Source organism: Lucilia sericata, unplaced genomic scaffold, assembly GCF_015586225.1.
Source record: "Lucilia sericata isolate MDLA Ls3-8-SP2 unplaced genomic scaffold, ASM1558622v1 Contig000068F_arrow, whole genome shotgun sequence".
NCBI lineage: Eukaryota > Metazoa > Arthropoda > Insecta > Diptera > Calliphoridae > Lucilia > Lucilia sericata.
The window spans coordinates 747,026-759,929 of NW_023994102.1; the positions used below are offsets into that span (position 1 = coordinate 747,026).

The 12,904-nt window shown below is 33.0% G+C and overlaps 1 protein-coding gene across 1 annotated transcript; it reads left to right on the plus strand.

The window, feature by feature from the left end:
- Positions 1-417: 417 nt before the first annotated feature.
- On the plus strand, positions 418-1,856 carry LOC119616359 (uncharacterized protein K02A2.6-like). The gene is made up of 2 exons (XM_037972722.1): positions 418-810; positions 963-1,856. The coding sequence occupies exons 1-2, from the start codon at positions 738-740 to the stop codon at positions 1,670-1,672; spliced, it is 783 nt and encodes a 260-aa protein (XP_037828650.1). The 5' UTR covers positions 418-737; the 3' UTR covers positions 1,673-1,856.
- Positions 1,857-12,904: the final 11,048 nt, after the last annotated feature.

Consider the following 12,904-nt stretch of genomic DNA (forward strand, 5'->3'; position numbering starts at 1 on the left):
TTTGATTTGTTGCTTACTCACTTTGATCCAAAGCTTCCTATCAAAGTTGCAGCTGATGCCTCAAACGTTGGACTGGGTGCATACATCTGTCATGTTTTTCCTGATGGCAGCGAAAAAGCAATTTATCATGCATTAAGGTCTCTGACTCCAGCTGAGAAAAATTACTCTCAAATTGAAAAGGAAGGATTGGCTCTGGTTTTCGCTGTAATTAAATTCCATAAATATTTATTTGGTAGAAAATGTATTCTTCAAACCTGCTTTAAATTTTTGGAAATAAAAAAGGAATTCCGGCACATTCTGCAAACCGTCTCCAGCGATGGGCTCTTACACTCATGTCATACGATTTTACTTTGCAATACATTTCAACTTATGAATTCGGAGCAGCTGATATTTTATCTCGTCTAATTTCCAATGTACCAAAACCAATCGAAGACACTATCATCGCTTGTATTCAATTGGAAGATGACATCAAAAAGGTAATTAACGATATCACAAATGATTTGCCGGTAACATTCAACATGATTTGTGCTTCAACTAAAAAGTGTTCAAATCTCCAAGATCTTATAAAATTCTTACAAACTGGTAAGTGGCCAAATTAAAAATCTTCTGCTATTCAGTGTTATTTTACGAGAAAACAAGATTTAAGTATTGTTGTTGATTGTGTTATGTACGAGGAGTGTATTATAATACCAGCTGTTTTTGAAAACCCATTCTAAAAGAATTACACAAAGGTCATCATGGTATCGAGAGGACAAAGGCACTGGCTCGCAGCTACGTTTATTGGCCCCATATGGATGATGAAATTAAAAGGTATGTACAAAATTGTACCAAATGCTCTTCAGTAGCAAAATCGTTACCAAAAACGTCACTTTATTCATGGCCATTAACAAAACAACCTATGGAAAGAGTTCACTTAGATATAGCCGGTCCTATTGATCATTTTTATTATTTCGTAATAGTAGATTCATTTTCGAAGTGGCCACAAATTTATCAAATTAAATCGATTTCTTCAAATTCAATTATAAATTGTATGCGCGATTTCACTTCATTGTTTGGAAACCCTGAATTAATAGTGAGTGATAATGGAACTCAGTTCTCCAGCAGCATGTTTTCCAAGTTTTGTCAAGAAAATGGTATTTTACACAAATTCACAGCTTCATACCACCCTCAATCAAATGGTCAGGCAGAAAGGTTCGTTGACACTTTAAAGCGCGCTTTGAAAAAACTCGAAGGAACTGGCACTTCTAGTGAAAATCTACAAACATTTTTAAAATGTTATCGTTCTTCACCAAATAAATCGCCTTCTGAATTGTTCGTGGGGAGAAAAATAAGGTTTAATCTAGATCTACTTAAAAAACCTACAAAATCCCAATTACAACGAAACGAGAAAATGGAAGATCAATTTAACAAACGTAATAGTGCTAAAAAGCGGATATACAACATTGGTCAGAAAGCTTACACAAAATTATACAAATTAAATAAATCTGAATGGTTCCCAGGTATTATCAAACGAAAACTTGGAAATGTCAATTACGAAGTCGAAATCGAAAACATTCCCGAATTTCGTGCAGTTAGGTCTCATACAAACCAACTAAGACCTCGTTATTCTGAATCTGAGAACATAGCAGCTAATGATGTTTTATTTGATTATTTCAATTTAACAGCTCACTGATGGACAGACTACATCTACAGATGAATTGCAACCTGTTCAAGATCCACTTCTAGTTACTTCACCATATGGTTCAACAAACGTGAATAGTCAACCGACAACTTTAGAAAATTTAACGTCAACATTAGAAGAAGGTGCATCGACTAGTAATTCAACAACAGATCCTGTAGTTCAAACAGATGAAGCTTCCCCAGCTCATTGAAGGTCCAATCGTAGAAAGCGTCTTCATGTATGTACTCCAGATTATCATCTTCTTAAAAGAAAAAGAGATGTTGGCAACCCCAAATAAGCCACTTCTATGTTTTTTGTACTAAAATTATAACTGTCGTTTTTATATTGTCTTAAATATGTGGCACCCTGTCATCGTTTACAATATTTTCGTTAACTAATTTTATAACCTTGTTATTCTTTTTATTATAAAGACCACTACATATTAAATTTGTCATTCGTCATTTTTCGCTCATAAAACCGTGTACACTAATCTCGCTCATTTCTCATATAACATTTTAAGTTACTTTATTGTATTAATTAATAAAATTCTTTTAAAGTCAAAGCCACAAGATTTCTTTGATGGTAAATAACAAATTTACTAAATTGGTGACTCCGACGTGATCTTGTGGTGTAGCGACAAGGAATTTTTAAGACAATTAAATTCAACAGTATTTCTGTAACGGTACATATCGACATTTTTAAATTTTAAAGGTTGCAAAATGACTGATCTAAACGACAGTGGCAATCCCTCAACAGTCGGACTATCCGAGTCGACCAACGACACGACTCAACCACGTGCAGAATCACCAGCCACCGCTAATGTTGCTGTAGTTTACGCACGTCTGCCATTACCACAGATGGCCAGTTCAAACGTTGAATCATGGTTTAAAACCATGGACTTCTGGTTCACTGCGTCAGGGATTTCGAGCGATATAAGAAAAACGGCACAATCTTGGCACAATTGTCAGAAGTCATTGCGGAGATGCCACAAAACGAGCGATATGATTACATCCACAAGAAAATAATTTATCACTTCGCAGACAGTGAGCAGCGCAGACTAAACCGACTCCTGTCCGAGTTGCCTCTCGGCGACAAAAAGCCATCGGAACTTTACTACGGAATGAAACGCGTGGCAGGATCAACTCTGGGAGATGCCGCTCTAAAGATTTTATGGATAAAACGGCTTCCAGACGTCGTGCAACCCGTAGCCGCCGCATCAAGCGGTCCAGCAGCTGAATTCACCAGAATCGCAGATTCTATAGATGCCGTGTCAGCTAAGCAAATTAACGCAATTTCAAAACACGAAGCTAGCGAAATCGATGAATTGCGTGCTGCGGTACAAAACCTCACAAAAAAATTAGAACAATTTTCAACTAGCTCACGTTCTCGCAGTCGTCATCAGTCCCGTAATGCATCACGTGTTCGTGCTCGTTATTTGTCACCTAATAATGTATCAGGTGATGGAAATTCTAATTTTACCACTGACGAATGCTGGTATCACCGAAAACATGGTCGCAAAGCACAAAGGTGTAGATCTCCATGTCGCCACAAACGTGGTTTCGTCAGCACTGTAACATCCAGTGCTGCTCAAAGACCAGCTAACTAAACAAACATTTCTAGTTGATACAGGTGCCGTCGTGTCCGTCCTACCACTCACGTTAAGATCCTCCGACATAAAACCCACCACCACGAAGCTCTATACAGCAAACGGATTACCAATTAAAGTCCTCGGGCAGAAGCGGATTGTTTAAAGTCTTGGGCTAAAGCGAACATTCGAGTGGTCATTTTTGATTGCAGACGTCACGACTTCAATTATAGGCACCCATTTCTTGCTATTTTACGATCTGTTGCTTGACTTGCGCCGTAATCGCCTAATCGACAAAATGACCAATAACATTCCGACCCCAGTAGCCTTCTCTGAATTGAGGGCTACAGAGATTAAAACATCTGATATTTTGCGTGATTTTGCTGACATTACGAAGATTGCTCCGTATGGAACAACTACCAAATCCTCAATCTTCCATCGTATCGACACGACAGGTCAGCTGGTACATTCCAGAGTGCGACGCTTATCTCCCGAAAAATTGTCTGCAGCACGAGCTGAGTTTGACGCACTTACAAAAGCTGGAATTTGCCAACCGTCCAGCAGCAACTGGTCCAGTCCGTTGCACATGGTGCAAAACTCCAATGGCTCGTGGAGACCATGTGGCGATTATAGAGCATTAAATGCGCAAACCTTCCGTGACCGTTACCCGCTCCCGTATTTGTCAGTAACCTTAACGGTAAGACAATTTTCTCAAAAATAGATCTCCAGAAAGCCTTCCATCAACTCCCGGTCCACCCTGAAGATGTCGTCAAAACAGCCATAACAACACCTTTCGGCCTTTACGAGTTCAAATTCATGACATTTGGACTCTGCAATTGGCACTGTATGTCTATGCATCGGACATGGTAGTCGGCGCAGCTCTTCATCAGTGTGTGGATGGTGCACTTCAGCCCCTAGGATTTTATTCAAAAAAGTTGACAAACTCACAGCTAAAATATAGCACTTACGACCGTGACTGCGATGTATCAAGGTAGTAGCTATTTTCGATACATGCTGGAAGGAAGAAAGTGCTACATCGTAACTGATCATCGCCCATTAGTTTACGCTTTTTTTCAAAAACTTGAAAAAGCATCGCCTCGCAGGCCTCGACAATTGGACTTCATCGGACAGTTCACGACAGATATTCGTTACATCCCTGGTGAACAAAATTCAACAGCAGATTTTCTATCTCGTATTCAGTTACTAAATCGAACCGTCGACTACTCGAAAATTGCTTCAGCGCAGCAAGATGACGAGGAGCTAAAAAATTTACAATCAGGTAGAATCACTAACTCTCTCATATTATCATCTTTTGCATTTTCAGGCTCAGAACATAATTTGATTTGTGACGACGAAATTATTAATTGCCTGTTTCGTCTAGGCAGCGATGCGTAAAGATACGCGGTACAGCGCCATACGAAGTCTACTACATCAAAGTACGAACCGCCAAAGGAACGTTTCTCACACGTCAGTGTCGATATTGTAGGCCCATTTCCGCTGTGCGATGGCCAACGGTATTGTTTTACGAGATGGCCTGAGGCTGTGCCTATGCCGGATATGGCAGCCGAAACAGTCGAAAAAGCAATATTGCATAAATGGATTGCCAGGTTTGGTATTCCCGCAAAAATTACATCCGACCGCGGAAGACAGTTTGAGTCACACGTTTTTGCTGAGTTAACAACCTTAATTGGTGCTTCACATCTCCGTACGACACCGTATCATCCTGGGTCAAATGGTATAATAGAGAGGTGGTACCGTGTGTTAAAGGCCGCAATCCTTTGCAGCAATCCAGCAAAATGGGTTTATAGCCTGCCATCTATTTTACTTGGCCTACGCGTTGTGTTTAAGCCTGACATCAATGCCTCGCCCGCCGAACTCGTTTGTGGGACGAATTTAAGAATTGCCGGTGAATTTTTCTGCAACACGAAACAGTCAGTAGCAACAAGTGAAGTAGTCGCACAATTTCGTGCCGCAATTCAAAAGCTTCGTCCAACAGATACATCACATCGCGCGGAACCAAAAACTTTCGTGAGTCCTTCTCTAACTTCGTCGTCTCATGTTTTCGTACGGAACGATTCCATACGGCCTTCGTTGACGTATCCGTATGATGGCCCACATAAAATTATTCGAAAAACTGAAAAGTATTTCACTATCACCATTGGTAACCTTCACGTCAACATTAGCATCGACAGGCTCTAACCAGCCTTTATCGAGAGTTCCGACACAAATATGCTAGACTAACAAAATCAATCACAAAGGACACAACCGGATTGTAACGAGGACCAACAGCCACAATCTTCTCAACATTAATCGCCAGCACAAAGCAATCCTCCGCAAATGAATCAACCGTCATCAAATCAACCCAACTCTCCAATATTATCGACGAAAACTACCCGCCATGGTCGACGTATTAATTTCCCTATAAGGTTCCGGTAGTTTTCATCTAGCCGGGGAGTACTGTGGCACCCTGTCATCGTTTACAATATTTTCGTTTACTAATTTTATAACCTTGTTATTCTTTTTATTATAAAGACCACTACATATTAAATTTGTCATTCGTCATTTTTGCTCATCAAACCATGTACACTAATCTCGCTCATTTCTCATATAACATTATAAGTTACTTTATTGTATTAATTAATAAAATTCTTTTAAAGTCAAAGCCACAATATTTCTTTAATGGTAAATAATAAATTTACTAAATATACATACTTTTATATTGTCATACATACATAGTTTGCCGCTATTACTTTTTGTTATGTTTATTGTACATTGTTAAGTCGTCTAGTAAACATCACACAGTCATATACGCGGTAACTATTTTAAATTCATTTGTTATTCGTTTTATTATTAATTATTGTTTTTAAATAAAGGTTAACTTTGGGTTAGAATTAAACTCCATTGTTTCACTCAATCACCTCATAATCGAAATAGAACCGATGGTGAAAAAATCTTGAAATAGAATTTTTGTATACAAAACTAATATTTATGCTAAATTTTGTATCAATAGCTTTATTTGGTAATGAGTAATGTGCGTTTAAGGGATTTTCGTAAGAGGACCTTGTATAGGAGCTATGACCAGTTATGGTCCGATCGTAAAAAAATTCCACAGTAACATTAATTTATATAAAGACAAAATTTTGGATAAATTCTGTATCTATATCATTTCGAAATAAATATTGAGCATTTAAGTGATTTTCTGGAGGAGATTTTGTATGGGAGCTATGACCAATTATGGACCGATTGGAAAAATATTTCACCATAACATTTCTGTATTGAAGGGCAATACTCGTACCAAATATTATATGAATATCTGAATTTAGTAATAAGTTATTTGCGATTAAGTGAATTTCGGGAGGGACCTTGTATGGGAGCTATGACCAATTAAGGACCGATCAGAATAAAATTTCACAGTAACATTTCTGTATATAAGAGCAACACTTGTACCAAGTTTTATATGGATATCTTAATTTGGTTGTATGTTATGCGCGTTTAAGTGATTTTCGGGAGGCGATCTTGCATGGAAGCTATGTCCAATTATGAAATGATCCAGAAATATTTTTCTTTAAATGAATTCTATTGACATAGAATTTTAATTTGTAAAATTTTGTGAAGATATCAACATTCTGACAATAAACTCATTTTCTGGGAATATGTACTTTTGTATGGGTGGTATAAGAAATTGTGGACCGATTCCGGCAAATTTTCAACAGGAATAAAGTTCTCGTGTAAAAACAAATGTATGATGATTTTCATGGAATTATATTGCATAGTTTTCGTGAAAATTACATCAGAATGTGTAATAAATGCTTATTTTTTTCGGAGTTGTTTTAAATTTTGATTCATAACTTTTCCCACTCGCATCTCATTATGGGACTGTAAAGCGCTTTAAGAAAATTGTATAAGCTTTCTTTTAAGCAAAAAAAAATAAAAAATGTACATTTTGAAAAAATTTAATTTTTTAAAATTTGTTTAGGACCAATAGGTCCAACTTTGAACCCCTCTAACTCCGGCAGTTCTTGACCAATAAGTTGAAAATTTGTTTCCGGCTTACTATCCCATAGTACTAACCTTGAAGATATGTGGGACTATAAAGCGCTTTAAGAAAATTGTATAAGCTTTCTTGTACGCAAAAAAAAAAAAAAACAATATATACCCTTCACCATAGTGTATTTAATAAATATCAATTTCATAAAATTTATATTTATTTTATTTTCCCGACTATATCATCAATCAATAGCAAAACAAAATGAACAACAACAGCGCTAAACGAAATAACCACACAAAAAACAAAATACACAAGGCAGTAAAACCAACAGCATCCAAACATACGAAACTGAATGCACCAAGAAACAAAAACAATATACACAAGGCAATGAAACACACAGGCATCCAAACATACGAAATACTCAATGAATAAGCAGTGTTGTTGTTGTTGCTTATATCAAAGCAAGAAAAAAATTGTCTTTTTTATGAAATTTTCAGAGGTTGTCTCGGATTTTTGCTTATATCTCCGGTATTTATGGACCGATATTGCTAAAGCATGTCTAACAGAATTATTGAAGATTCGGATCTCGCCGACATCTGGAGTCCTCTAAAAACTGATTTCAACAAACACACAGACGGACAGACAGACAGAAGGACGGACAGACAGACGGATAGACAGACAGACGGACATAGCTTAATCAACTCCGCTACCTATAAGGATCCAGAATATATACACTTTATGGGGTCGGAAAATTATATTATAGAAATTACAAACGGAATGACAAACTTATATATACCCTTCTCACGAACTTTGAACCCCTCTAACTCCGGCAGTTCTTGACCAATATAGTTGAAAATTTGTTTCCGGTATATATGTATATATATATCTATATATATATATATATATATGTATATTGGTAATTTCGTGTGAAGTGACCCAACTTTAAAATATATCTTCAAGGTTAGTACAATGGGATAGTAAGCCGGAAACAAATTTTCAACTATATTGGTCAAGAACTGCCGGAGTTAGAGGGGTTCAAAGGTTCACTTGACACGAAATTCCCAATATATATATATATATATATATATATATATATATATATATATATATATATATATATAGATATATATATATATATATATATATATATATATATATATATATATATATATATATATATATATATATATATATATATATATATATATATATATATATATATATATATACACATATATATATATATATATATATATAATAAACCAATATTAACTATTGTGCTTTTTCATGTTTAACTTGGCAGCACTGTTCAATTTGGCTGTCATTTTATGTTTTAGTGCCTATCCACACATACGAACTTTAGTTGAGAAACTTTTTCTTAATTCTGCTTTAACACCTCGCCTATATAAGACTAATATTTATCACAGCACTTATGAAATTAAAAAACCGAATCAACGAATATTTTATCCTAATTGTACTCAACACTAACAATAAAATGACAGCTAAGTTAAACATAAAACAGCACAATAGTTAATATAAATTTACAATTTGTTTATGAATATCACAATTTTGTTCATGATTTTTAAGGCTAAAGTGTGCTTTAATTATTGTGCGAAATAAGATTTTTTATAAATACAAGCTTAAGAAGATAAATATATTCAAATTATTTCATACAAATTTTAAATTGCTCTTCATTTATTAATTTCTTAATTTCAATTTGTATTTTCGTAATATCACTTTTTTAATTGAGTACAATAAAATATATCCCTAAAGTATTTTATTACTATCGAAATGTTTTTTATTTTTGGCGCAAGAGTAATTATAACCAACAACCCTGTTGCAGTTTCCTATAACTTGGTAAATAATGCACACTATAGTTAAAGCACACTTTAGCCTTAAAAACCATTAATAAAATTGTGATATATATATATATATATATATATATATATATATATATATATATATATATATATATATATATATATATATATATATATATATATATATATACACATATATATATATATATATATATATAATAAACCAATATTAACTATTGTGCTTTTTCATGTTTAACTTGGCAGCACTGTTCAATTTGGCTGTCATTTTATGTTTTAGTGCCTATCCACACATACGAACTTTAGTTGAGAAACTTTTTCTTAATTCTGTTTTAACACCTCGTCTATATAAGACTAATATTTATCACAGCACTTATGCCATGTCTATATAATAAATATTGCTAAACGTCAAATTGTTATCATGATAAAAAATTAGCGGGTACAGACGGCATTTATTAGAGTTATAACGGCGTTATGTTGTCTAAATACTTGTTTAGAAAACGTCTTGATAACAAGCGTCATTTTATTGTAAAATTTGTTTAGAATTTTGTTTTTGTGCAATTAAAATTGATTTTTAACATAAGTTTTAGTGAAAGTAGTTTTTATTTACAAAATTTGCATTTAATTTTAATTATTTTTATAAAATATAGCATTATTTCAATAAAATTATCTGCAAGTTGTCGTGATGAAATCAGCATTTTGTTACCCTTATGCATTAACATAAACAAAAAACTGAAAATTTTTCCGCCGACTTTTTGTCAAGTGCCGTGATAAATATCTGTCTAATACAGACACGGGGTTATCGGCAGAAAAATTATCAGTTTTTTGTTTATGTTAATGCGACAACTTACAGATAAATAATAATTTTACTGAAATATATATATATATATATATATATATATATATATATATATATATATATATATATATGTATTCAATATAAGTTCTTTGAGTTTTACGACTATTTATAAGAACTTGTTTTATTTAGGTTTATTAAACAGTTTTATGCAAAATTCAGGAAAATCTTATTCATTAACGTCAAATAGCTTAAAACACCTTCAATAAAACATTGATTTTACTTATTCATTAACGTCAAATAACTTAAAACACCTTCAATAAACCATTGACAAATATAAGAATTTCAGTAAAATTATTATTTATCTGTAAGTTGTCGCATTAACATAAACAAAAAACTGATAATTTTTCTGCCGATAACCCCGTGTCTGTATTAGACAGATATTTATCACGGCACTTGACAAAAAGTCGGCGGAAAAATTTTCAGTTTTTTGTTTATGTTAATGCATAGGGGTAACAAAATGCTGATTTCATCACGACAACTTGCAGATAATTTTATTGAAATAATGCTATATTTTATAAAAATAATTAAAATTAAATGCAAATTTTGTAAATAAAAACTACTTTCACTAAAACTTATGTTAAAAATCAATTTTAATTGCACAAAAACAAAATTCTAAACAAATTTTACAATAAAATGACGCTTGTTATCAAGACGTTTTCTAAACAAGTATTTAGACAACATAACGCCGTTATAACTCTAATAAATGCCGTCTGTACCCGCTAATTTTTTATCATGATAACAATTTGACGTTTAGCAATATTTATTTTATAGACATGGCATAAGTGCTGTGATAAATATTAGTCTTATATAGACGAGGTGTTAAAACAGAATTAAGAAAAAGTTTCTCAACTAAAGTTCGTATGTGTGGATAGGCACTAAAACATAAAATGACAGCCAAATTGAACAGTGCTGCCAAGTTAAACATGAAAAAGCACAATAGTTAATATTGGTTTATTATTTGTTTATGAATATCACAATTTTATTAATGGTTTTTAAGGCTAAAGTGTGCTTTAACTATAGTGTGCATTATTTACCAAGTTATAGGAAACTGCAACAGGGTTGTTGGTTATAATTACTCTTGCGCCAAAAACAAAAAACATTTCGATAGTAATAAAATACTTTAGGGATATATTTTATTGTACTCAATTAAAAAAGTGATATTAAGAAAATACAAATTGAAATTAAGAAATTAATAAATGAAGAGCAATTTAAAATTTGTATGAAATAATTTGAATATATTTATCTTCTTAAGCTTGTATTTATAAAAAATCTTATTTCGCACAATAATTAAAGCACACTTTAGCCTTAAAAATCATGAACAAAATTGTGATATTCATAAACAAATTGTAAATTTATATTAACTATTGTGCTGTTTTATGTTTAACTTAGCTGTCATTTTATTGTTAGTGTTGAGTACAATTAGGATAAAATATTCGTTGATTCGGTTTTTTAATTTCATAAGTGCTGTGATAAATATTAGTCTTATATAGGCGAGGTGTTAAAACAGAATTAAGAAAAAGTTTCTCAACTAAAGTTCGTATGTGTGGATAGGCACTAAAACATAAAATGACAGCCAAATTGAACAGTGCTGCCAAGTTAAACATGAAAAAGCACAATAGTTAATATTGGTTTATTATATATATATATATATATATATATATATATATATATATATATATATATATATATATATATATATATATATATATATATATATATATATATATATATATATATATATATATATATATATATATATATACAGTATTGTTCGAAACCTAAGCAACTTTTTTTGGCATTGTATACAAAGTGCTATATTTTCTATTTTAATTGATTTATTCAAAATTATATAATTGATAATAATAATATTATGTGTCTACATTATAATAACAACAACAAAAGTTTAAATCCATTTCGCTGTGAGTTATAAGAAAATAATAACTGAATTAACTCCATAAATAGCTGTTCGAAACTGAAGCAACTTTTTGATCTTCATATGAAAATCTTTGATCCTTTTGAGTTCCAAACACATTTATGGAATAGATTAGTTACTAGTGTAGTTCGTAATGAATCCCAATCGGATTTTAAGCCACTCGCCAGCTGTAATGTTTTCTAAAACTGCGAGTTTCGACCCAGCGCTTCAGAATGCCGAACAGCATCTCTAAGGGGCTTGAGTCAGGAGATTTTGATGGACAATCAAAGAATTTGGGTCCCATTATACGATAACTACTCTTAGATCAACTTTGCTAAAGGATTTGGTTCGTTATCATGCTGAAAATCGCAACAAAGTAATTTGTTCTGTTCAATGTACTTAATCCTTTGGTTTATTTTGTTGGCCAAAAATGTCCCAGAAAGTAAAACAATCCAATTTTATTTGTATTTCAACATCAGGATTTACTCTACTCACTAAAATATTACAATATACCCTTTTAGTAAAGGCCCAATAATGAATAGAGAGCAAAATTTTAGGGTGTGGCTATGTTTTTTAAAGAGAAGAGTTAGTCCTGATGTTGAAACACAAACAAAGTTGGATTGTTTTTCCTTTTGGGACGTTTTTCGCCAACAAAATGAATCATATGATTGAGTACATCGAACAGATCAACTTACTTTATTGCGATTTTCAGCATGATAATGAACCAAAACCTTTGGCAAAGTTGATCTAAGAGTTGTTATCGGGTAATAGGACCCAAACTCTTTGATTGCTCATCAAAATTTCCTGACTCAAATCCCTTAGAGATGCTGTTCGGCGTTTTGAAGTGCTGTTTCGGAACTCGCCGTTTTAGAAAACATTGAAGGGGCGAATAGCTTAAAATCCGATTGGGTTTCATTACGAACTACACTAGTAACTAATCTATTCCATAAAGGTGTTTGGAACTCAAAGGGACCAAAGATTTGCATAAGAAGATCAAAAAGTTGCTTAAGTTTCGAACAGCTATTTATGGAGTTAATTCAGTTATTATTTTCTTGTAACTCA

Excerpts from the sequence above, each read along its gene's own strand:
- LOC119616359 (XM_037972722.1), top strand. The coding sequence starts at position 738 with ATGGTATCGAGAGGACAAAGGCACTGGCTCGCAGCTACGTTTATTGGC. Across the intron at positions 811-962 it reads ATGGATGATGAAATTAAAAG|ATTCATTTTCGAAGTGGCCA; the intron begins GTATGTACAAAA and ends TCGTAATAGTAG.